Raw genomic sequence first — 27,278 nt, forward strand, 5'->3', positions numbered from 1 at the left:
AAATTCTTCCATTTAAGACTGATGGCCACTGTGTTCTTGGGGACCTTCAATGCTGCAGAATTTGTTTGGATCTGTGCCTCGACACAATCCTGTCTCGGAGCACTACGGACAATTCCTTCGACCTCAATGGCTTGGTTTTTGCTGTGTCATGTACTGCCTTTCCAAATCATGTCTAATCAATTGAATTTACCACAGGTGGACTCCAATCAAGTTGTAGAAACATCTCAAGGATGATCAATGGAAACAAGATGCACCTGAGCTCAATTTCGAGTCTCATAAAGGGTCTGAATACTTATGTAAATAAGGTTTTTCTGTTTAATTAATTTGCTAAAATGTATACAAATTTGTTTTTTTCGCTTTGTCATTATGGGGTATTGGGTGTAGATTGCTGAGGTTTTTTATTTTTTTATTCAAGGGGTCTGAATACTTTACGAAGTGTTGCGCAGCCTCACTGCAGGTAGATTGGATGTTTTAATATTCAATAAAGTACAAAGAAATTACAATAAAAAATGAAGAAATGCCAATGTCCAACACATCCAACCAGAACACTCACACCTATCACACCTATCAAATAACTGGATCAATGAGCCGGTGGTTGTTGCTTCCTAGCTAAACTAACCAGCTCTCATCTGAGCAGTGTTCTGCAACATCGGATCCTGGCCCAGAAATGTCAGTCTGCCTTTAGATAAATGAGATAGGGGGATCGCAGGCTAATTTACCGCTTAGGAATTTCTGAAAAGGGTAAAGTCCCCAAATGAGAATAAAATACATCAGTTTAGTGGGCTGCAGATAATTTTCTGTAGCGACAGACCTAAGTGGTTTTTACAGTATGCGCTCCACAGGCAAATTCCTCAATCAGAGCTCTATTACAGGAAATTCCCTCATCTGTGCATGAGGCCATTCAAACCTCACTGAAAGTGGTAGAGAAAGAGAGAATGCCAGCTCAGTCCTCATCCATTTAGATCACACTGATGTTTGTATTTGTATTTATTATGGATCCCCATTAGCTGTTGCCAAGGCAGCAGCAGCTACTCTTCCTGGGGTCCAGCAAAATTAAGGCAGTCCGTTTTGAAAACATTACAATACCTTTCACAACACATTAAGTGTGTGCCCTCAGGCCATTACTCTACTGCTACATATCTACAACACAAAATCCATGTGTACGTGTGTATAGTGCGTATGTTATCATGTGTGTGTGTGTGTGTATGCATGTGTCTGTGTGTGTCTCTTCACAGTCCCCGCTGTTACATACGGTGTATTTGTATCTGTTTTTAAATCTTTCTACTGCTTGCTGTTACTTGATGTGGAATAGAGTTCCACGTAGTCATGGCTCTATGTAGTACTGTGTGCCTCCCATAGTCTGTTCTGGACTTGGGGACTTTGAAGAGACCTCTGGTGGTATGTCTTGTGGGGTATGCATGGGTGCCAGTAGTTTAGACAGACAGCTCGGTGCATTCAGCATGTCAACACCTCTCACAAATACAAGTCGTGACAGTCCATCTCTTCTCTACTTTGAGCCAAGAGAGATTGACATGCATATTATTAATGTTTGCTCTTCGTGTACATTTAAGCGCCAGCCGTGCTGCCCTGTTCTGAGCCAGTTGTAATTTCCCCTCTTTGTGGCTGGCACCTGACCACACGACTGAGCAGTTGTCCAGGTGAAACTAAGGCCTGCAGAGCAGTGGTTTATTATGGACAGGCCTCTCCCCATTTTAGCTACCGCTTTATCAATATGATTGACCATGACAGTTTACAATACGGGGTTACTCCAAGCAGTTTATTCTCCTCAACTTGCTCAATTTCCACCTCCTCATAGGCACTCCTCTATTCACTTCCTGTGTCTGTCATCATGGCTCCATGGCGACACCCACCAGGGTTACACCCACCCAATCTGTCTGTAAACCCCGTTCTTGACACACACAAGAACAAAACACACACGCACGCACCAACGCAAGCGCGCCCACACAACGTTTGGTATCAGATGTCCACATATTGCTGACCACAAGGCTAAATGGGGGCATCACATGTTACAGTAGATACAGTGCCTTCAGAAAGTGTTCATACCCCTTGATTTATTCCACATTTTGTTGTGTTACAGTCTGAATTCAAAATGCATTAAATTGATTTCTTTTTCACCCATATACACACACAATATCCCATAATGACAAAGTGAAAACATGTTTTTAGAAAATGTTTGCAAATGTATTGAAAATGAAATACCTCCCTGGTGTTTGTGGTTGAATCTGTTTGAAATTCACTACCCCGACTGAGGGACGTTACAGATAATTGTATGTGTGGGGTACAGATATGAGTCAGTCATTCAAAAGTCATGTTAAACACTATTATTGCACACAGAGTGAGTCCATGCAGCGTATTATGAGACTTGTTAAGCAGACGTTTACTCCTGAACTTATTTAGGCTTGCCATAACAAAGGGGTTGAGTACTTATTGACTCAAGACATTTCAGCTTTTCATTTTTTTATTTATTTTTTATTCTAAAAACATAATTACACTTTGACATTATGGGGTATTGTGCATAAGCCAGTGACCCCCCCCCCCCCCCCCCCCCCAAAAAAATCTAAATTTAAACCATTTAAATTCAGGCTGTAACACAACAAAATGTAGAAAAAGTCCAGGGGTGTGAATACTTTCTGAAGGCACTGTATCTGTGCGAATCCTAACACACTGCTCAGAGAGGTGACAGAGAAGTGGCTATAACAAAGCCTGGGTAGTAATGTTACGAGGCCTGTACAGATCCTCCATTCATCCATCTGTGGATTAGCCTACTGCTGCCACTGCAGTCACATCTGACACCGACTGCAACAGAGGCCTGCGTATTTCCTGATTTACCTCCAGTCCCGTCCCGTCCATCCAGCTCCCACAGAACACAGCTAGGCCGCGACATCCTCTCTGCCCTCCACACCAAGGGGAAAGTACGTGTCCTCCCTCTTTTTCCTCCCTCTCTCTGCTGATGCTGCTTCCGTTTGCTTATCCCAGATGAGGGATTCAGATTACCATGGCAATCTGTCCCCGCCCGTCCCCATCCCCCACCTCTCCTGCCCTCATCAGCCTCCTGCTGGTGACCCGAAACTTTGATCCACCCTGCCCCGCCCCCCCATCGACCCCACCAGGGGTCACACGGCACGCCAGATGGGCCATCTCTCTCTGGGCTACACACCACCCAGCCAATCACCAGCCATGACACCACTAAACAGTGTAATCGTATAGGTTGAACCTTCCTGTATTACAGTGCTAAGACACGGGTGTGACATGGCTCAGACAATATTGTTGTACTCCTTTGAAATCTTAAATCATAGACAGCGATGTTAAAGGGAATCTGAGTAGGAGTCTATCTATGCACATATCTCACCGTACAACACTCCTGGTACACATCTACTAGTAGATCCAGGTCCACTCATCCTGCAGCAGCGCAACTATTGTCCAGTATGTCACCTTAGGCAGAGCAAACCGAGAACCACACTTGAATGTGATAATCACTGCCATTAACGATAATGACTAGCGATGTTATCAGCCACTTCAGCTTCCATCCCTGCAAGATATTCAGTCAGCCAGGGGTGTGTGTGTGTGTGTGCTGAAAGTGAGAATTAGTTGAACCTGAAGCCATCTACAGATGTCAGTTAGTAAGGCTCTTTGGGAACTGCAATGTGACATTGTTTGGCCACGTAAAACACCAGCGCACACTGAAAGGTACACATATACTGTACAAATAACTTACACCTCTAACGTTACACACCTCTGACGTTACACACCTCTGACGTTACACACCTCTGACGTTACACACATAGTCGTTACATGAAAAAGTGAGAGCTGGGATTACAGACATCCCAAGAAGGGAGCCTTTCTCTCAGAGTTTTTTCTTCTTCAGAACGGGCCTTTCATTATCAGAACGGGCCTTTCATTATCAGAACGGGCCTTTCATTATCAATCTCAAGTCGACAACTGAGGCAATGACGTTCCAGTGGCTTCACGCAGCTGCCTGCTAGAGACATATGGACAGACAGGAGCCGCAGAGGGATGAAAGGAAACCTATTAGCTCTTTCTCCACTCTCTGTCACCTGCCTCTCTACTCATCCACATCATGATGGAGTAGCCTCTTCAGCCCGCTCATTTCGCCCAATTAAAGTCTGGATGCATATTACCATACACTCATTACTTGTCTCGCACAATGGTGAAGCACTCGTCCCTCGGCTGCTGCACTGCTCATCACATTAGCACTGAAGGCTCCAGGGCTGCATAATTCACACAAACACACACACATGCAAACCTACATCCTCCCAAACACCCCCACTAGCACAAAGACTCTCGAGAAAACAGGCAATATAAGCTATACATCACCAGCTGATGAAAGATGCATGACGGCTCTCTTCTGAATGGGCATGGCGGTTCTCTTCTGAATGGGCATGGCGGTTCTCTTCTGACTGGGCATGGCGGTTCTCTTCTGAATGGGCATGACGGTTCTCTTCTGAATGGGCATGACGGTTCTCTTCTGAATGGGCATGGCGGTTCTCTTCTGAATGGGCATGGCGGTTCTCTTCTGAATGGGCATGGCGGTTCTCTTCTGAATGGGCATGACGGTTCTCTTCTGAATGGGCATGGCGGTTCTCTTCTGAATGGGCATGGCGGTTCTCTTCTGAATGGGCATGACGGTTCTCTTCTGAATGGGCATGGCGGTTCTCTTCTGAATGGGCATGGCGGTTCTCTTCTGAATGGGCATGGCGGTTCTCTTCTGAATGGGCATGGCGGTTCTCTTCTGAATGGGCATGGCGGTTCTCTTCTGAATGGGCATGACGGTTCTCTTCTGAATGGGCATGGCGGTTCTCTTCTGAATGGGCATGGCGGTTCTCTTCTGAATGGGCATGACGGTTCTCTTCTGAATGGGCATGACGGTTCTCTTCTGAATGGGCATGACGGTTCTCTTCTGAATGGGCATGACGGTTCTCTTCTGAATGGGCATGACGGTTCTCTTCTGAATGGGCTTGAAGGTTCTCTTCCTTGACCGTGTCAATTAAGACATATTCCAGAGAGAAATCGTGCTACTAGAATTGGAGAATTCTTCTAATCTTAATTGTCTTTTTGTTTGGTATTCTGCATGGTCATCTACAGAGAATGCCCCGCCCTAAACTGCATCAGGGCTGCTCTGTCATTGAACAGTCCATTACCCACATAAAAAAAAGAATGATGTATCTCTCGCTCTTTCTCTCTCTCCATCCCTCTCCCCAATAGTGCCGGAAAAGCAGGCCACAGCCAAGTATATTTTCCCATCAAATACAACAAATACCATCTGCGCTTGTAAAGGATAATAAATCAACTTTGGACAAGGATGTTGTTTTAAAGTTCTGGACAACACGAACAAAGAAATGGAAAATAAAGAAACACAAGTTTGCAAGAGAACACACAGAGAATTTAAAATGTGACTGAGCCAGCCAACTTCTGGTGAAAGAAACAAAGTACTTGAATGCCACTTCCACAGTGAAGACTCAAGAGGCATAACTAGCACCGTCACAAAGCAAATGGCACACACTGACAAACCCACCAATGTCAAAGCCACTAAAACAACCACCATTACAACTCCACAAAGAAACATCCAAACACATCCAAAAGCTTAACACTAATGCCACGTCGACAAAGGCTTAACACTAATGTCACGTCGACAAAGGCTTAACACTAATGACTCGTCAACGAAGGCTTAACACTAATGTCACGTCGACGAAGGCTTAACACTAATGACTCGTCGACAAAGGCTTAACACTAATGTCACGTCGACAAAGGCTAACACTAATGTCACGTCGACAAAGGCTTAACACTAATGACACGTCGACGAAGGCTTAACACTAATGACATGTCGACAAAGGCTTAACACTAATGTCATGTCAACGAAGGCTTAACACTAATGTCACGTCGACAAAGGCTTAACACTAATGTCACGTCGACAAAGGCTTAACACTAATGACTCGTCAACGAAGGCTTAACACTAATGTCACGTCGACAAAGGCTTAACACTAATGTCACTTCGACAAAGGCTTAACACTAATGACACGTCAACGAAGGCTTAACACTAATGTCACGTCAACGAAGGCTTAACACTAATGACACGTCAACGAAGGCTTAACACTAATGTCACATCAACGACGAAGTCTTAACACTAATGTCACGTCAACAAAGGCTTAACACTAATGTCACGTCAACGAAAGCTTAACACTAATGTCACGTCGACAAAAGCTTAACACTAATGACACGTCGACAAAGGCTTAACACTACTGTCACGTCGACGAAGAAGATAACACTCCAAATGCTGGACTGCTCACTATGAACTGAACGAGCGTCACACACTAATGGAATGTGTGTATGGCCTTCCTCAAGCTGTCGAAACACTGCATCTGCATAGGACAGACGACACACTTGGCGGGAAACTAAATTCCCACATTCCCACTTCCAAAAACACTTTACAAAACCTCTGGATCATAAAACCTCCTTGACATGTGTATATAATTATTGTGGAGAGATGTTTGATTCCACAACAGGATCCAGGAATTCCCCCTCTGGATTGGATTAAGAAATGGGTTGGGAATGGGAGAGGCCAGTTAGATAGATTGGTAAAAAAATGTGTTGGCTTGTCAGACGCCAATGAGACAGTAATTGAAATGTAAACACACGGGGTGCAGAAAGAGCAGCTATCTTTACTCTCGGAGGGAAACTGATCACACCAACCAAGTCTGATGGGTAAAGAACCACATGCCCTAAACCGTACATGCTTCACTATACAATACCGTACAGCACGTTCACTGAAATGATTACAAACCTGATCATCTAGGCTGATAATGACTTAATCTACTGCTGCACCACTGTTCAATGCAGGTACTTGAACTTTATTTATTCATAAAGGCCAACCAGGCAGTATGGGAACATAGTGAAACTAGCATAAACCTGATTGGGCTCTCATTGACTTTCTGAAAAGGTCAACACTCCCCAGCAAACCAAAATTGGCTCTGTGAAAGTCCCTAGAACATTCATTAGGTCCTGGCAAATGTTCTCGTATCACAAAAACTGTCCAGTCGTGCTGATCATTATAGAATGTTTGTATATCTCGTCTGTTCTTCAAAAGGTTCCCAGGATGTTTCTTTAGGCTGTGGTAATGTTGTTGGGATATGACAAGAGACACTAAAACGGTCCAGTTGTGATGACATTCAGAGAATGTCTGTATCAGGGTGCAGAAAACATTCCTTTGATGTTGCAAGAATGTTGACAGAACAGCCTTCCTGAGTTCTTTAAAAGGTTCCCAGAATATTTATTTAGGTTGTGGGGAAAGTCTGGGTACATTATGAGAGATAAGTTCCCAAAACACAAAAAAAAGCTCAGTTTTGATGACATTCATACAATGTTTAAGTTAGGTTACACAGGACATTCCTACAATGTTGTAAGAATGCTGACAGAACACCTGGCCTAAGTTCTTTAAAAGGTTCCCAGGACATTTAATTAGGTTATGGGTGTTGTCTGTGTTGTTGCAAGAATATTCTTGTGATATTCGCATAGGTTGCACAGAACATTCCCACAATGTTGCACAATGTTCCACAAGTCCGTTTTGATCACGATCATAGCGTTCATTCGTTTCAGGTTTAACATTTCAAAAAATGTTATGTTGAAGTTTCACCTAATATTACCACAACATTCTCCGCATGCAAATGTGTAGCTCCTTAAAGCATCAGAAAGCAGATTGGAATACATCCCCACTACGTTTCTCTCCAGGTTCAATGACACTTCGCATTTGAAGGTGATAGAAAGACACATGCCATTTTAATTGAATGAACAGCATTTAATAATACACACACAACCATATTTTTTTTTACACCTCATATGCTGACAATCTGCAAACTTGGGGTTTGAACCTGCAATGCTTGGTTCCTAAGTCAGGTCTTTTATCCTCTGTACCAGCAGGGAAGCTCTCTTACATCTTATTTTTTCAGTATATAGCCATGGCAGTACGGTCGATCAGGAATTCCATGCTTCCTTTTTAGCCTTAACTAACACAGGGAAATACTGGTAACTTGGTTATTCACCATCATACTCTTTATATGCTGCGTACCCCTAGGCCCATATATAGACTATGAGTACTGATCTAGGTTCACTTTTGCTTTTCAGATCATGAAAAATAAGACAGGAGGACCATATCAAGAACTTCAAAAGAGGAATTATATTGGGTATGTATTTTTTTTTTTAAGTTGAACATATTCCATTTTTACACAATGTTTTATTATCTACACTTATTCCATTTCTGATTTTATAAATCTGAAGAAATAAAGACATCCTCTCTTTTAGCGTTTTTCTATAGAAACATGGTTAAAGAATATGTGGGGCTGAACCTGCAAGCTTCAGCTCTGCAGTCAGATCATTAACCACTGACCTACCAGGGGATAACTGTGGTATTGCGGGGGAGGGGGGGGGGGTTCAGTCAAATAGTGTCAATCAGGAGACAGAACACAATTTCTGATTCATTAAAAATGTTCCCATCCTCCATATGCTGTGAGACTCAATACTATAACCTGTTACCTCACCCATGAGAGGTGCTGCTATCCACTTCCCTCTTGTTACAGTGTGATCTCTCTCTCTCTCTCTCTCTCTCTCTCTCTCTCTCTCTCTCTCTCTCTCTCTCTCTCTCTCTCTCTCTCTCTCTCTCTCTCTCTCTCTCTCTCTCTCTCTCTCTCTCTCTCTCTCTCTCTCTCTCTCTCTCTCTCTCTCTCTCTCTCTCTCTCTCTCTCTCTCTCTCTCTCTCTCTCTCTCTCTCTCTCTCTCTCTCTCTCTCTCTCTCTCTCTCTCTCTCTCTCTCTCTCTCTCTCTCTCTCTCTCTCTCTGCGTTTTCACACCCTTTGAAAATGACATTCTCTCTGGGAGAACAGGGTTGAAAACACATCTCAGGCTGTCACCAAGGGAATTCAGCTAATGTGGGTCATATTGTTCCGTGTGTGTGCGACCAAACTAAGAAGACACAAACACACATACATGCATGCTCCCCCAGCTCTTGCAGCTAACTGGGTAGAAACAGAGCACTCTAGCCAGGGAAAGACCTTGCCTTGCGACTGCAGGTGTGTTTTTATCCCACCTGTAAATTACCCCCGGTCCTGACATCTCTCCCCCCCCCCCCCCCCCCCCCCCCCACCTCTCAGACCACCCCCTCGGCCCTAATAACAGCCTAATGATGCCTGTGTTTGCCATTGTTATAACAGTACTGCGGTACCATGCTTTATGGACTGCTCTAAAAAAATCAATCCCTCTCTTCCTTCCCCCAACCCCAGCCTGTTGGTCCATTAGGAGCAGTGAGACCATGGAGTGTGGTTCCCTTCTCCCGTCTCCTCTCTCCAGATTGCCTCACTGAGCCACCAGCCATGCACAGTAAATTACCCACACTCCTCTCCTCTCATGTGGACGATTGAGCCGGCATGCTCTGGCCCTGGGGCACACATTAACCTTATAAAGGAAAAGTAATCACGTCTGTCTCAGCTCACACACCATGGAATAACCATGGAAGAATTTATCTCCCTCCTCAAGACAGAGAGGCAGACAGACAGACAGCATCTTCCATCTCTCCTCAGCATTCACAGGCTTTGATGGCCCAACTTTCACCATGTAATTTGGGGGAAATAGACCAATTTCAAGATTCATTCCCATCAGCTCTCTCTCTGGTACAGTGCACATTTGCCCGCCTGTGGAAATATGGAATGGTTTCACAGAGCAGGCTGGACGGAACAGAAGCATTTCTGGTTTGGGGAGCACATTTCTGGACGGAGCGAGCAGCTGAGTCTCTGGTCGTGGTTAATTAGAGGGGTTTGTGGGAAACCCTTCAGTCTGAATCCCCCCCGAAACCACACATCCACCAGTTGGAACAGCCATGCTGAATGGAATTCATTGTTCGGTTGCCAGAATGAAAGATTCTACCCACTAGAATCTGTCCTCTAAGGAGCTGTTATGAGCCTGACTTTGAGAAGGCCAATATGGGCAACAGTAGTGGGCGGGCCCCCGGAATAATAATGGGAGAGGGATGGAGTGGGAGGGTTTAGAATGGGAACTAAGCACCGTCTCTGAGACTGAGGGCTGGGTATGTCTGGCTGGGCGTTACAGTAGAATAAAGAGCAGGAAGTCTGTATTTAGGGTAGGAATTGGAGTTTAGGGATGGTTAGTGTTGATAGTAAAGGGGATAGTCTGATTTGGATGTCAGTAGGCCATCTCAACTGCCTGAAGTCGGAGTGTATTTACACAATTGGAGTGTAGTAACATTAGTGGGAGAGGATAGGGATGGGATGTAACGACCTGACAAGGATTAGTTAGCTCACGAGTCCTTGACCACAACTGTCTACACTTTGTCTTCCAAATAGTTCATGTTTCAACCTCCTGGGGTAATAGTCAGTAAACACATCTGGTTTGAGGAGGCAGACAGACAGACAGAATAAACACATTCCATTTACAGACATACAGGAACATAGGCCTCAGAGAAGATAAACTGTGTGTGTGGTTGTGTGGTCGTGTGTGTGTGTCTCATGTGCCGTCATAATGTCAGGGTAATTGGGGTCCAGGTAAATATTTGTGTAGAGCCTCCTCAGCTTTAAAAAATAAAAAATAAAAAAACGGGGAAACCTGCTAACACTTTTCAGCGGCAGACAAAAATAACTGAAAAGGAGGAAGAGACTCCTGCAATAACGACGTGTCAAAAGATTTTCACATTTCAAGTGATGGAAAAGAGAGCACGACAAAAAAAAAATGCCTCAAACGTTCAAGGTGCACACAGTATCAGAATCATTAAATCATGGTTGTTGTCCTATAAAGTTACTCAAATTGATTCCTCCAAACTTCTACTTGATTCGGTACAGGGGTATTGGGAACAGACTGGCGCAGTGAGCAGTGGGGCGCAGTGTTTAAAACATCACCACTGTCTGCTGTAGTCTGGGAGGAGAGTAGGCATCTCGAAGGACTCTATGGGAGGTCAATTAGAAGTGCCCAACACGACTCCGCGGGCATTCATTTCGGTAAAACAAATCTAACCAAATTTTCTGTGAATGACAGTAGGGCTGCAGTGCAAACCAGCATGCACTTAGCCTGACACCTGGACTTGATGTATGCGTGGCTAACTCCAACTTTCTTATAAATCATGAATCGATGTCAACGGAGGATTGTTGTGAAGGTTTGAGTTACGCTGAGCATTTTTCAAGTCACGATTCAGCCCTCGGGCTATACTTGAAATTGAACACAGTCGGGTCTGGTGTGTGTGTGTGTGTGTGTGTAATAATAATTATTTGGTGGGTGCTTATATTTGTCCTATTTCACACATGTCAAGTGTGTATTAATACACGTGTGAATTGGAAATGGTTTTGTTGCATATACAGTGGGGTCTGGAATGATTGGCACCCTTGATAAAGATGAGCAAAAATGACTGTATAAAATAAAGAATACAAATACTATATTGTATGCAACAAACAAAAAAATGACATTGTTATTCTTTTATACTAATACAAAAGCTCAGAAAAATATATTTTGTTAAACAAGTACAAAAATATAGGGGTCAAAATGATTGACACCCCTGTTTTCAAAATATGCCTTTTTCAAAAATGTTTAATGAGATTGGAGAACACATTGGGAGGGATCTTAGACCATTCCTCCATACATAATCTTTCCAGATCCTTGATATCCTTCGTCTGCACTTTTGGTCTGCCCTCTTCAATTCAAACCACAGGTTTTCAATGGGGTTCAAGTCGGGAGACTGAGATGGCAGTTGCAAAATGTTGATTTTGTGATCAATTAACCATTTCTTTGTGGATTTTGATGTGTGCTTGGGGTTATTGTCTTGCTGGAAGATCCAACTGTGGCCAAGTTTCAGCTTCCTGGCAGAGGCTACCCAGTTTTGGGCTAAAATGTCCCAGTACTTGGTAAAGTTCATGATGCCATCGACCTTAACAAGCCCCCGGGGACAAGTGGAAGCAAAATAGCCCCATAACATCAAAGATCCACCACCATCGTTTACAAGTAGGTATGAGTTATTTTCTGCATTGTTCTTTCAAAGGCCAAACTCACCTCTATTTTTGTGTCATACGACAATAGCACCCGTCCAAGTGCCAATGCCATTCAGCAAACTCCAGGCGGTGCTATGGTTGGAATGCCACGCATTGTGTCCCCTGGATACAAGGAGGCTCAAGCCTCTGCACTTCCTCAAACTCATTTTCCTGCGCATGCAGTAAGTCACTGCTCATTGGAGAAGGGATTTATACTGTAGCCAAGGCAACAATATGTACCAGCAGCAATAAAAAGCTCCTCTGCCAAAGCAATGAGGCATTTTAATAGGAGGAGCTGAGAGACTGTTCAGAGCAGCGCCTGCATGCCCGATCCTTCCACCCAAACTCTCACCAAGTTACAGCCATTTGAAGTCTGGACTCAACAAAGATGTGGATGATTTAAGGTGAAAACGGAGGGTTAGATGTGTGGAGCTGGTGAGGGGGAGACAGGGGGGAGAAAGGGGAGCTGGATTCTTAAACATGGGATCATTATCTGGGCCTCCCGTGGAGAGGAGGAGAAAGAAGGGGAGAGGGGGAGGTAGGCAGAGAGGGAGGGAGAGAGGGAGAGTTCCACCACATGGCCACGCTACACCCACTCAAGGGAGTGCACTGGACTGGACTTCGCTGTTAAACATTTCTTTGCCTCCTTGTCCCTGCCTTCTGCTCCCACTCTGTCTAATATGTCTAACACAGCAGAATCCCAGAGTGGTTTGTATCATCACGGTCCACTTGCCCTGGACATAGGCCTGTCCTGTCCATATCATTAGCGAAGCGCCAGTTCCTTGAGAGATGCCCCCCCCCCCCTCTCTTTACCACCCCCACAGAGGAACACACTCAATCTGTCTGCTCTCATCTCATCAGTGTTAAGTCACGCATAGGCCAAGGCAGGCACCTGCTTCCGCCCCTGAACCAGCCTTGGGTCCCCCTAGTTAAAGGAGCGTCTCCCACATTTCACAATCACACAGTAACAGGGCCGACCCATCCTCAGTGAGATAGCTACCCCCTTCCTGGACCCACCTCCTGATCCTCTCCAGATACACATTTGCTGCAGATTGCATAAACCGGAACAGGAAGCATTATTTCACCCAATACATAAAACGAACCCTCCGCTCTGGAATATGGGGTGTAATAAACCCCAGGTTCCCACCAAGACAGAAAGGACACGAAGGATGCTTATTGCCTCATTTCCTGTAGCAAAGCTCCTTTCTCCCCCCATCGTCATCTATGGCGGGAAAGGAACTATGCAGTGTGTCACTGCTGATAATGTTATGATGAGGGGGCCAAGTGAGGGGAACTGAAGAGAGGGAGGGATCTGAAGAGGGGGAGAACGGAGGAATCTTCCCATGCTGCAACAGCAGCAGCTGTCCCAGCTCAATCCTAGTCCCAGCTAATAAAGGGCATCCTCAGACAGACAGTCGTGACCCAGCCATGACCACAACAGACCCAGGAAGTCCCCATTGAACCATGTCTTAACTATTCATCTAACTCATGTGGGAAACGGAATAGAATTAGAGAAGAGTGGAAAACAAATAAAACATGGTCTTTCATGAATTAAATGAATTTACTAGAAATAAACCATATCAACAATATCATCACAACAGCAGGGAATTATAATGGGAAGGAATCTACAGTATCAAATAGTTAATTGTATGGTTCAAAAACATTCTTAGTTTCTCCTTGAATTGACTTTCGCTCACTTCCAACATGTGAAAGTATCAGCTTGGCTCAGTGTGTCTCCTCACTCTTGGTTCTGCTCCGCTGCCATCCTCAGACTCAGTCGGCTCAATTAAGAAGCAGTTGATGTCATTGGCTGCCTGGCAATGCCACCGAGGCCATCTGCTGTCCAGCTGAAGAGAAGAGCTACCATCACCAGCTGCAGCGTCAGGTGTGGCCCCTCACCAGGCAGGGCCCCAAAGGGAGAAGTATGGCCCCTCACAAGGAAGGGCAGGCAGGACCCCAGAGTGAGAAGTGTGGCCCCTCACCCGGCAGACCAGGCAGAGCCCTAGAGGTAGAAATGTGAAAACTTGAGCGTGCATAACTATTCACCACCCCCAAAGTCAATACTTTGTAGAGCCACCTTTTGCAGCATTTACAGCTGCAAGTATCTTGGGGTATGTCTCTAAAAGCTTGGCACATCTAGCCACTGTCAGTGTCCTGCTGGAAGGTGAACCTCCGTCCCAGTCTCAAATCTCTGGAAGACTGAAATAGGTTCCCCTCAAGAATTTCACTGTATTTATCACCATCCATCATTCCTTCAATTCTGACCAGTTCCCCAGTCCCTGCCGATGAAAAACATCCCCACAGCATGATGCTGCTACCACGCTTCACTGTGGGGATGGTATTCTCGGGGTGATGAGAGGTGTTGAGTTTGTGCCAGACATAGCGTTTTCCTTGATGGCCAAAAAGCTCAATTTTAGTCTTATCAGACCAGAGTATATTCTTACATATGTTTGGGGAGTCTCCCACATGCCTGTTGGCGAACACCAAACGTGTTTGCTTATTTTTTTCTTTAAGCAATGGCTTTTTTTCTGGCCACTCTTCCGTAAAGCCCAGCTCTGTGGAATGTACGGTTAAAGTGATCCTATAGACAGATGCTCCAATCTCCGTTGTGGAGCTTTGCAGCTCCTTCAGGGTTTTCTTTGGTCTCTTTGTTGCTTCTCTGATGAATGCCCTCCTTACCTGGTCTGTGAGTTTTGGTGGGCGGCCCTCTCTTGTTGTGGTGCCATATTCTTTCAATTTTTTTATAATGGATTTAAATGGTGCTTAGTGGGATGTTCAAAGTTTCTGATATTTTTTTATAACCCAACACTGATCTGTACTTCTCCACAACTTTGTCCCTGACCTGTTGGAGAGCTCATTGGTCTTCATGGTACCACTTGCTTGGTGGTGCCCCTTGTTTAGTGGTGTTGCGGACTTTGGGGCCTTTCGGGAACAGGTGTATATATACTGAGATCATGTGACACTTAGATTGCACACAGGTGGGCTGTATTTAACTATTTATGTGACTTCTGAAGGTAATTGGTTGCACCAGATCTTATTTAGGGGCTTCATGCAAAGGGGGTGAATACATATGCACGCACCACTTTTCCATTTAAAAAAAAAAAATATTAATTTTTTTCATTTCACTTCACTTCATCAATTTGAACTATTTTGTCTATGTCCATCACATGAAATCCAAATTAAAATATATTTAAATTACAGGATGTAATGCAACAAAATAGGAAAAATGCCAAGGGGGATGAATACTTTTGCAAGGCACTGTAATCCCCATCTCGCATTTCTTGACTTTCCCTACCTGAACATAAACAGGAACCTGCACCCAGCCGGCTTCCTCCTCAAAAACACCTAAACATCTTGTAGTCGGGATGGAACATCTCTGTTCATCATCACTCCATCAGTTTGCATGTACTACTGTTCACACTGATACAGGCCTGTCTGTCTGCGACGTGCCTGGCTCTGTCTCAATGGACTCATTACCAGGCCTAGCCTTATTAACAGAGGGAACAGACAGACAACAATAGAGTCATTATGTATTACAAGCCACTACCAGGCACTGTAGAACAACGGTTGACAATGTAAACACAAATCATACTAGTCTAGTCAAGAGACACACTAAACTGCATATGTGCAATTGATTTTGCAGACTTGTATTCTATACATGAAATCCGAAGTTCAATTAAAGTATTGCAGCAAAATCTAATGTCCTCAATTCCCAATTCATCAAACCCTGAGTAAGGTTTTACTGTATAAGAAATAATAAGAAAATAGATATTCGATCTGCAGGTGTCTATCTCTCATCACACAAGGCCATGGCCAACATCATAGGGGTCCAGCTCCCATTCTTCCCCAGTGAGGTGATGCCTCACTGCCTCAGTGCCTGGGGGCTGGGCTAGCAGTGGAGCTGGAGCCCCTGGAGCTCTCTGTGAGCTGAAGGGATGATTAGCCTTTCCTCTGGAGAGAGAGAGAGAGAGAGAGAGGGGGGGAGGGAGGGGGTAGAGAGAGAGAGGGAAAAAGAGAAAGAGAGAAAGAGAGGGAGAAAGAGACAGAGAGGCCAGCCTTGCCTCGGGCTATTGTTTGGACACAGTTCCTCTCACGCTGCATTGGCCACAGACAGGGCGTGGCTGGGGGAGGCCAGGCAGGGAGTGAGGAGGGTGGGGGAGGAGAGGGAGGTTCTGGCTCAGCACAGGGCATACTTTCTCTGTGGAGAGGGAACAGGAAGGCGGGTGGTCCCAGGAGAGAAGGGGGAGAGGGGGTGAGGAGGTGGGGCTTTCCCCTGCAGTTCTGCAGCTCTGTTCCCAGCCTTTAGTTCTACTGCTCCAGAGCACCATGAGGTAATGAGAGAGCTGGAGCCTCTACCAAACTCAGGCCAGATGGTGAGAACTAGTCTTCCTCACAGGGCTCTGTAGGCAGCATAAACTAACATGGTTTCACTTCTCTCATCTGCAGAGAGAAGTTGAGTAGAAATTACTTTGTATTAAGAAGTGTTGGAGGTTATTCCCTTTCAAACTGACTACAGTATGTGCACTATCGAAAGGGGTCTTTCAGCCGGTAAAAGTCCACAATCCTCTCCATGCTTCAGTAGGGTGCAGAGAGTATAGCTTGTCCTTCATTCCAACTACATCACTAATGCCACAATTGAACCTTAACACTAAAATTTGGACCATTTCTCAGGCCCACGAAGAACTGTCTCAGATCAGATTAAAACCTGAATAATTCTTCAAACTCAAAGGTAAATCCCCAATCCCTCACTCCAACCTTGACCATGACCAACACCCCATGTGGCAGGTGTAACATACAGCCCATATTACAGCTATTTCCCCTCGTATTCAGCACAATCCAATGTTATAAGTCAGTTGTGTTCTCCCCCTGTTGGAACAGAATTGTCTCTCTGACTACCTGAAGGCTGCCTTCTTTACGGCTGCGTCTCAGGCGCTTTATGGAGCCGAATTTGGAAGATTCTCAAGAGTCTGTGATGAGTGCACGCTCACCCAGTGTCTGCAGGATGCTGATGATCAGACAGCCACAACTACATATATTGGATCAGGCTTACAGTGCATTGATTTTAGAGGACAGAAATGTTCCCCCCCCCCAGTCAGACACGTATTAGGGGTGACCGTAATGCATTTGATTTGTCGCTGGAACATCAGCATCGTTTAGGAATGCTAAACAGATTACAGACATCCAAGTGATGGATTAAGTATAGTGGCCAATCGTGCCGAGGGGTCATCACCCCCATGATGAATACATTAGTATCAGCACCTGGAATAGGCAGGTCATTTGTTACATTCAGCAGCACAGTGGATGCAGCCTCCTACTGTAGATAGATACTCCTGTATTACCAGGGGTGGTACAAAGTGCAACACACCAGCACAAAACAGGCCGATTCTCACATAGGCTTATTTATTTATGCAAATTCACTACGAGTCAGATCACGAACACACTGGCTTTGCTCCCTCTGGGCACCGATGTCAATTCAACGTCTACTCCACGTTGGTTCAACGTTATTTCATTGAAACGATTCAACCAGTGTGTGCCCAGTGGGCTGCCACCTTGGACCTACTTCTAAGTGGGTTCAAAGTTAGGGAACTAGTCTTTGTCACAGGGCATCATGGCTGGTGAGTGGTGATTTAATCTTGTGTCAATGCCAGCCAGTGGTTGGTTTTAGATGGGCATTCCAAGGGCAAGGAAGCAGATTGAGCTCTAGTTTTATAGCCTTACTGGACATCTGTCAGTGATGTTAGAGGTCCCACAGAGGTGAAACTCAGTAAAAATTCCTGGCATTTCTGCACAGTAGAATATATTTACACGAGTCAGCCCGTGCATACTAACAAGTCGTGTCTGTTCGCTAGCCTTGATCCGGCTCAGGGCAGGACTAACAAACAGACTAAAATACCCAGACATGGAGAAGGAAACACCTCACGAACTCATCATCTCTTAATCCACTGAGTGCTGTAGCTGATTTATCAGATAACTCCTCTGACGGAGTGGTGAAATTTGACTAAGAGGAGAAATCTGAGAAATCTAAGTCTCACACATGAACAATCTTAAGCCTCATCTTGTAAGATGTCCTTAAACAAAGATAGTATAAGTGTTCAGCTTTGTGGGCCCCTCTCCTTCCAGGGTGAGAGTATTTAACCGAGTTCCTTTCCCAAGATGCAGTGGGGCGAGAGGTACGTGTGTATCTGTTTCGGTTTTGCCTAATCAGCCTCACATAACTCCAGTCACCTGACTGGCTGCCCTGCCGCCCGCCCTGCCAGGGAACAGGAAGCATGACACCACTGCCCTGATGCAGAGGAATGTGAGAATGCAGAACTAAGGCTCCCTGTTAACACTGCATGACTGCAAAGGAGGGAGGGGAGGGGAGGGGAGGGGAGGGGAGGGGAGGGGAGGGGAGGGGAGGGGAGGGGAGGGGAAGGGAAGGGAAGGGAAGTCTCCCACAGTCCCAGTGTACTGTAGTGGCCCTCAGATAGAATCCACTTAGTGTGGGAATGCTAAAATGCTAATGGCACCTGTTCAAACAGAGAGTTTGAAACCAAGCAAGCAGAGCAAGCTTGGGGGAGCTGGTAGATATTTCACACTGACCAGTCGACTCCGTGCTGTGCTTTAAACCCTACGGGCCAACCATCTGCAGCTGAGATCACCTGCTGCTCTGCTCAACACCATCCGCCCAACACACAGAGAGAACCATTAGAAAGACAGAGCCACCTACGACGCATCACAGAGCCACCTACGACGCATCACAGAGCCACCTACGATGCATCACAGAGCCACCAGCTCAATATCTCCTGTTCCCCTCCCTGGCATATCTAAGCTCAGTCGGAAACCGAACAACAGCCTGAGGTGACGAGGAAGGAGTGTCAGTCCCTTCCTCTCTGATGTCACCTGACAAACACACAGCCTACACCAACCGAGACATCCCTACTTGCAAACCTGGCATTGACATACAGTACCTGTCAAAAGTTTGAACACACCTACTCAAAAAAAATTAATAACAAATGTTTGAGATTCTTCAAAGTAGCCACCCGTTGCCTTGATGACAGCTTTGCACACTCTTGGCATTCTCTCAACCAGCTTCATGAGGTAGTCACCTGGAATACATTTTATTTAACAGGTGTGCCTTGTTAAAAGTTCATTTGTGGAATTTCTTTCTTTCTTAACGCGTTTGAGCCAATCAGTTGTGTGGTGACAAGGTAGGATGGTATACAGAAGATAACCTTATTTGGTAAAAGACCAAGTCCATATTATGGCAAGAACAGCTCAAATAAGCAAAGAGAAACGACAGTCCATCATTACTTTAAGACATGAAGGTCAGTCAATCTGGAAAATTTCAAGAACTTTTAAAGTTTATTTAAGTGCGGTCACAAAAACCATCAAGCGCTATGATGAAACTGCCTCTCATGAGGACCGCCACAGGAAAGGAAGACCCAGAGTCACCTCTGCTGCAGAGGATAAGTTCATTAGAGTTACCAGCCTCGGAAATTGGCAATTAACTGCACCTCAGATTGCAGTCCAAATAAATGCTTCACAGAGTTCAAGTAACAGACAGCTCAAAAACCATTCCAGGTGAAGCTGGTTGAGAGAATGCCAGGAGTGTGCAAAGCTGTCATCATGGCAAAGGGTGGCTACTTTGAAGAATTTTGTTTAACACTGTTTTGATTACTACATGTTTCCAAGTGTTATTTCATAGTTTTGATGTCATCACTGTTATTCTACAATGTAGAAGATAGTTTAAAAAATTCAGAAAAACCCTTGAATGAGTAGGTGTGTCCAAACTTTTGACTGGTACTGTAGCTGACATCCACAATTGCCCCGCTCTCAGTGGAACTATAAATAAGATAAGGCAGTAGCAGACTCACAAACCACTACATACTACTGTCATGAATCCCATCACACACAGCTCAGCGAACTCACAGGCTCTGAAACACCCCCACACTTATATCCTTTAGGCTCCACTACATCTATGAGCAAACTTTAAGAGACACCGCCTAGTGCATGTTATGACATGAATGAAGCAACATGAGTACGACTGTCCAGATCACCCTGATCAACCATGTGCTCACTGCTCTCACACCTCTCCCCTTCATGGCAGTGTGCTGTGGCGCAAGACTCATGCCAGAGCGTCTGGTAGCAACTGGCTCACACAGACAGAGAGAAAGAGCCAACAACGGAGCCGGAGCCAGGGGGAGCGTTGCCTCAGAGAAACCCACAGAGACTCCACCTCTGCCTGGGAAAGCACAGGAGAAGACTTGCCCTCGTTCCATTCTCCTACTTCCCTAACCCTATCAGGCTGCTGTGCGTTATCCAGCGAACGAATAGGTTAGCGGAGGAACAGCAGAATGAGATTAGTCATCTAGACGCCCAGTTGTGAGTTACCCCAAATACTTCCAACACTCGTTTTAAAATCAGTCACGGGTATATGTACTCGCGCGCACACACACACACACACACACACACACAGAGTGTAACTCACCCTGGTAGCGGAGGCTGTCATGATCATGGTGGTTGTGCTGGTGATGCTGGTGGTTGTTCTCCAGGGGCGAGGGGGGGCTGCTGGCCCCCAGCTCTGCCAGTCTACGGCTGGTGGCCGACAGCTCTGAGCGCAGGTTGGTCACCTCCTGACTGGCAGACTGGATGGCCCCATCGATCCTCTGAGCCAGCTGCTTGTTGTCTTCCATCATTTTAAGGATTTTCCCCTGAGGACCAAACCCACACAGAGCAGCATGGTGTCAAGTGGAGCATTGGGGGATGAAGAGACTGAGACCCTCTCCCCCTCTTCTTCTCCTTTTTGTCCTCCTCCTCTTCCCTCACAGTTTACTTCACACATAAAGATGCCAGCAGCCAGTTCCTCTTCTCTCCCCTCCGTTCAGCCAGGAGAGAGATGCTGTGTCTACCTGTTACTGCACAGTCAGTATCCTCCTGTCCCCAACCAGTAGACTGTTTCTGTGTATGACTATGAGTGTTTTGCCAAAGAAAGAAAGTGAGTGCGACAGAGAGAGAAAGAGAGACGGAGAGAGAGAAAGATCAAACACAGCAGGCGGTTTAGGGAAAGTGAGTGTTCCTGCCGAGGAGAATGTGCTGTGAGCAGCTGCTCTGCGAGAGGACCCAGCGCATAGAGAGATGACATGCACCCTTTTAAACGGAACGTACCATGTGCTGCAGCACCAGGGGAGAGGGGGGAGTTAGAGGCGGTTAGACCGAGCCGAGTGCCGCTTCTCAAACTCTCTAACTACAGAATACCTCATGTATCCCACATCCTACAGACAGCCTGTAATGAGTTAGTAATCCACTCTTTTATGGGGAGATGAAAAGCTTGTTTCTCCCACTTTCCTCCTCTCCCCACATCTCTGGGCTTGGCTGTAATGTTGCTCCCTGTGACAAACACTAGTCAAGTGCTCTATATCAATTCCCTCCTTCTCTCTCTCTCTTTCTCACTCTCACTCTCACACACACACACACACACACACACACACACACACCCGCTGTCATTCTGTCACTCCCACCCCCTCTCTTTCTATTCATTATATATTCCTCCCTTTGTCCCAGGAAAGCTCACCCCCACATCGGAGGAAAGAAAAGGGGGCTGGCTCAAGCCCGGCTAAGAGGAAAACATGTTAACCCCGAGAGCAAACTTAGCAGAGGACAGACAGCGAGAGAGAGGCACAACTCACTTATAAGGGTCAACACGGAGGAGGATAGGCGGGGAGAATTCCAATTGAGCCTCAGCTAAAGAGCATTGTGGGCTTATGTCTTTGATTAAAGACTGCTCCAAAGGATTACCCGTCTGAGAATAATCTTTAAGCCCAACAAACAAACACTCGCAGATCAATTCCTATTTGGAGGGATGGACGGTTTTTGTGAACCACAGAGATTTGAATATGTACTGCATTTGTATGGCGAGGGAAATCGTGAACCCTTCTCAGCACAGCTACGACTCAGCACACCTCCGTGACACCCTGATCTAACCATACATCTGGATTGATTCTATGAGCAGTGTTAAACCTGTATATTCCCTGTGTCTGTGAACAAAGTCAGGGAGATATTCCCACTGTCTAGGTTGGGTGATAATAGCCAACGTGCTCACTGGCATTCACACAATGGAGTGGCAGACAAAGGCAGGGCCAGGGCGAGACCAGGGAGTCGGTATAACAGACAGTTCTGGTACAAGATCCCAGTTTCACTGGGAGGTTACTGCAGTTCCACCACACCCTAGTTTGAAATGAAACCCGTAATGTAATGTGGTGTAGCTGCTAGTGCTTTCACACATCATTTCTCTGTGCCTCTCAGATACTGTAGTAGTCGACCAGTTAGTCTGGCCTCAGGCTGGGAGACATGTACTATCCCTGTAAGAGAGAGAGAGAGAGAGAGAGAAACAGAGAGAGAAAGACAGAGCGAGAAAGAAAGAAAGAGTGAGAAAGACAGAGAGAGAGAAAGACAGAAAGAAAGAGCGAAAGAAAGAAAGAGAGAGAGAGAGAGAGAAAGAGATGGAGGGAGAGAGAAAGAGATAGATAGAGACAGACAAAAGAGAGGTTGAGGTGGAGAGAGGTGAGTATAAGAGACGGGAGCAGTCAGAGAGGACCAGTGTAGTCTGTTACCTCAGGCTAGCTCTAAGGTAGACTGCAGAATGATGGACATCTATTAAAAAAGCAGGACATTGCAAAGAGCACTTAGAACATGTTTCCACTATAGTTCTATCACTAGCAAAATACTTTCACATTTCTGTCACGCCCTGACATACAATACATTGCATATATGACCGTAGGTAGAGTAAAGTTAATATGGCATGGTTATATCTGACTGACATGGTACACCGATTAACATCTCAATTCATCAGAGCCAGATTACAATCTCTGTTCTAAATGGTCAACGCTACACATCCATGATGAATCAGTGTGACCATCAGCATCAGAGCATGGAGAACCGTCTCTGTGTAACTCAACTGTCTCATCAGCCCTTGTTTGGTCTCTTGAGTCTGACATTTGAACATGTCTGCTTAGCGTTCACAAGGTGTAAACACAGCGACAGCTGGGGGGCCATGGTGGGGCAGTGTGTATGAAAGCACTGTTTGTCTGTTCTGACCCGGGGTGGGGAAGGGGCTTCCATACACTGGGCTGTTGAATGATTCCAGGAGGTCAAGGGTCAACGTGCCCCAGATAGACATCAATAACAGGGCAGATACGTTGCGGATGTATAACCATTGCATCTCACTAACACAAGGTCCTCCTCTGTCTCGAATGTAAAGACATGTCAGACATGCCTTATGGCATTAGAAGTGAATCCAACAGACAGACTCCCCTCTAACCAGGGAGAGTCATCCTCCTCTCTCTCTCTTGCTACTTTCCTAACTTAGCCCAATGTTGTGGTTGTTTGTTTGTTCACTAGTTTGATGCTATTAATGGGAAGTGTAATTAAGTGTGCCAGAGGTGTGCAGTTAAAAAAGAGCTATTGATAAACAGTCACCATGACTGTCTGCCTGGGTTAATTGAATATCGACTTATCCTCAGCAAACTAGAATGCTTTCCATTTTTCCCAATAGTAGAGTGATGTAATACCATGGTTAACTATTTAAACAGCTCTTATCAGGGGCATGTGAGGGAGAAATATCTGCTCTCACCAAACACACTTCCTGATGTTCATCACACTGTGAAAAAGAGAGAGAGATAAGTGTGTGTGTGTGTGACAAAGTAAGAGCGAAAGAAAGGTTAGTGCGAGGGAGAGAAAGAGCAGTCAGTCATTTCTGAAGTGTTAGAAACAGAACCACCATTGGAAACGTCTGTGTGATAGAGTAGGATGGGCCTCAGTGAGTCTGTGTGATAGTGTAGGATGGGCCTCAGTGAGTCTGTGTGATAGTGTAGGATGGGCCTCAGTGAGTCTGTGTGATAGTGTAGGATGGGCCTCAGTGAGTCTGTGTGATAGAGTAGGATGGGCCTCAGTGAGTCTGTGTGATAGAGTAAGATGGGCCTCAGTGAGTCTGTGTGATAGTGTAGGATGGGCCTCAGTGAGTCTGTGTGATAGAGTAGGATGGGCCTCAGTGAGTCTGTGTGATAGAGTAGGATGGGCCTCAGTGAGTCTGTGCGATAGTGTAGGATGGGCCTCAGTGAGTCTGTGTGATAGTGTAGGATGGGCCTCTGTAATTCCGTGAGATGAAGTAGGGTGGGTTTCCGTAAGTCTAAGTCTGTAAGATACAGTGCCTTGCGAAAGTATTCGCCCCCCTTGAACTTTGCGACCTTTTGCCACATTTCAGGCTTCAAACATAAAGATATAAAACTGTATTTTTTTGTGAAGAATCAACAACAAGTGGGACACAATCATGAAGTGGAACGACATTTATTGGATATTTCTAACTTTTTTAACAAAAACTGAAAAATTGGGCGTGCAAAATTATTCAGCCCCTTTACTTTCAGTGCAGCAAACTCTCTCCAGAAGTTCAGTGAGGATCTCTGAATGATCCAATGTTGACCTAAATGACTAATGATGATAAATACAATCCACCTGTGTGTAATCAAGTCTCTGTATAAATGCACCTGCACTGTGATAGTCTCAGAGGTCCGTTAAAAGCGCAGAGAGCATCATGAAGAACAAGGAACACACCAGGCAGGTCCGAGATACTGTTGTGAATAAGTTTAAAGCTGGGTTTGGATACAAAAAGATTTCCCAAGCTTTAAACATCCCAAGGAGCACTGTGCAAGCGATCATATTGAAATGGAAGGAGTATCAGACCACTGCAAATCTACCAAGACCTGGCCGTCCCTCTAAACTTTCAGCTCATACAAGGAGAAGACTGATCAGAGATGCAGCCAAGAGGCCCGTGATCACTCTGGATGAACTGCAGAGATCTACAGCTGAGGTGGGAGACTCTGTCCATAGGACAACAATCAGTCGTATATTGCACAAATCTGGCCTTTATGGAAGAGTGGCAAGAAGAAAGCCATTTCTTAAAGATATCCATAAAAAGTGTAGTTTAAAGTTTGCCACAAGCCACCTGGGAGACACACCAAACATGTGGAAGAAGGTGCTCTGGTCAGATGAAACCAAAATTGAACTTTTTGGCAACAATGCAAAACGTTATGTTTGGCGTAAAAGCAACACAGCTGAACACACCATCCCCACTGTCAAACATGGTGGTGGCAGCATCATGGTTTGGACCTGCTTTTCTTCAGCAGGGACAGGGAAGATGGTTAAAATTGATGGGAAGATGGATGGAGCCAAATACAGGACCATTCTGGAAGAAAACCTGATGGAGTCTGCAAAAGACCTGAGACTGGGACGGAGATTTGTCTTCCAACAAGACAATATAAAGCAAAATCTACAATGGAATGGTTCAAAAATAAACATATCCAGGTGTTAGAATGGCCAAGTCAAAGTCCAGACCTGAATCCAATCGAGAATCTGTGGAAAGAACTGAAAACTGCTGTTCACAAATGCTCTCCATCCAACCTCACTGAGCCCGAGCTGTTTTGCAAGGAGGAATGGGAAAAAATTTCAGTCTCTCGATGTGCAAAACTGATAGAAACATACCCCAAGCGACTTACAGCTGTAATCGCAGCAAGAGGTGGTGCTATAAAGTATTAACTTAAGGGGGCTGAATAATTTTGCACGCCCAATTTTTCAGTTTTTGATTTGTTAAAAAAGTTTGAAATATCCAATAAATGTCGTTCCACTTCATGATTGTGTCCCACTTGTTGTTGATTCTTCACAAAAAAATACAGTTTTATATCTTTATGTTTGAAGCCTGAAATGTGGCAAAAGGTCGCAAAGTTCAAGGGGGCCGAATACTTTCGCAAGGCACTGTAAAATAAGATGGGTCTCTGAGGCTGTGAGAAAAAGTAGGATACTGTTTACACAATTTTACAATGTGATTTTGGACTGTTTAATGAAGGAAAACTCAAAAAGGGAATTGGAGTTGGAGAACTAAATCAGAGGACCGCCACTGAGCCCAGTTAGGGTCAGGCATCCTGGGACAGACCCTTTTCTGTATTTCCGAATAAACTAACTTTGAGAAACTAACTTTGAGAAATTATCACCAGACCATGTTTTTCTCCATTAGGAGAGGACGAAGGTTGTAGACCATTGCTGAATCTTTTAACCATACCACATGGTTAAACTCTTAGACTATCGATACCGACAGAATAAGAACAAGTCTTTGATATTAATTACTCTCTAACCAAGACAGAGAGGGAGAGAGAGGACGAAACTCTCCAACAGAAACAAACTTTTCACCAGCAATCAAGAGGACACACTGAGCGTAAACATATACAGTGGGGAGAACAAGTATTTGATACACTGCCGATTTTGCAGGTTTCCCTACTTACAAAGCATGTAGAGGTCTGTAATTTTTATCATAGGTACACTTCAACTGTGAGAGACGGAATCTAAAACAAAAATCCAGAAAATCACATTGTATGATTTTTAAGTAATTCATTTGCATTTTATTGCATGACATAAGTATTTGATACATCAGAAAAGCATAACTTAATATTTGGTACAGAAACCTTTGTTTGCAATTACAGAGATCATACGTTTCCTGTAGTTCTTCACCAGGTTTGCACACACTGCAGCAGGGATTTTGGCCCACTCCTCCATACAGACCTTCTCCAGATCCTTCAGGTTTCGGGGCTGTCGCTGGGCAATACGGACTTTCAGCTCCCTCAAAAGATTTTCTATTGGGTTCAGGTCTGGAGACTGGCTAGGCCACTCCAGGAACTTGAGATGCTTCTTACGGAGCCACTCCTTAGTTGCCCTGGCTGTGTGTTTCGGGTTGCTTTCATGCTGGAAGACCCAGCCACGACCCATCTTCAATGCTCTTACTGAGGGAAGGAGGTTGTTGGCCAAGATCTTGCGATACATGGCCCTATCCATCCTCCTCTCTATACGGTGCAGTCATCCTGTCCCCTTTGCAGAAAAGCATCCCCAAAGAATGTTTCCACCTCCATGCTTCACGGTTGGGATGGTGTTCTTGGGGTTGTACTCATCCTTCTTCCTCCAAACACGGCGAGTGGAGTTTAGACCAAAAAGCTCTATTTTTGTCTCATCAGACCACATGACCTTCTCCCATTCCTCCTCTGGATCATCCAGATGGTCATTGGCAAACTTCAGACGGGCCTGGACATACGCAGGCTTGAGCAGAGGGACCTTGCGTGCGCTGCAGGATTTTAATCCATGACGGTGTAGTGTGTTACTAATGGTTTTCTTTGAGACTGTGGTCCCAGCTCTCTTCGGGTCATTGAC

The 27,278-nt window shown here is 45.3% G+C and overlaps 1 protein-coding gene across 5 annotated transcripts in view; it reads right to left on the reverse strand.

Moving 5' to 3' along the window:
- Positions 1 to 27,278, reverse strand: part of kaznb (kazrin, periplakin interacting protein b) — a 160,079-nt gene that overhangs the window by 66,480 nt on the left and 66,321 nt on the right. For 4 of the 5 annotated variants that reach the window (XR_005052582.1, XM_036983293.1, XM_036983297.1 and 1 more), the window contains exon 3: positions 20,524 to 20,746. Coding sequence is in view for 4 of the 5 variants with exons in the window: in XM_036983293.1 (XP_036839188.1) it covers positions 20,524 to 20,746 (223 nt within the window). In the remaining variant the exon portion in view is untranslated. Of the gene's footprint in view, positions 1 to 20,523; positions 20,747 to 21,200; positions 21,463 to 27,278 lie in introns of those variants that run through there. The other variant, XM_036983294.1, reaches the window with a different exon arrangement.

The sequence above is a fragment of the Oncorhynchus mykiss genome, chromosome 7 (assembly GCF_013265735.2).
Source record: "Oncorhynchus mykiss isolate Arlee chromosome 7, USDA_OmykA_1.1, whole genome shotgun sequence".
Taxonomy (NCBI): Eukaryota; Metazoa; Chordata; class Actinopteri; order Salmoniformes; family Salmonidae; genus Oncorhynchus; species Oncorhynchus mykiss.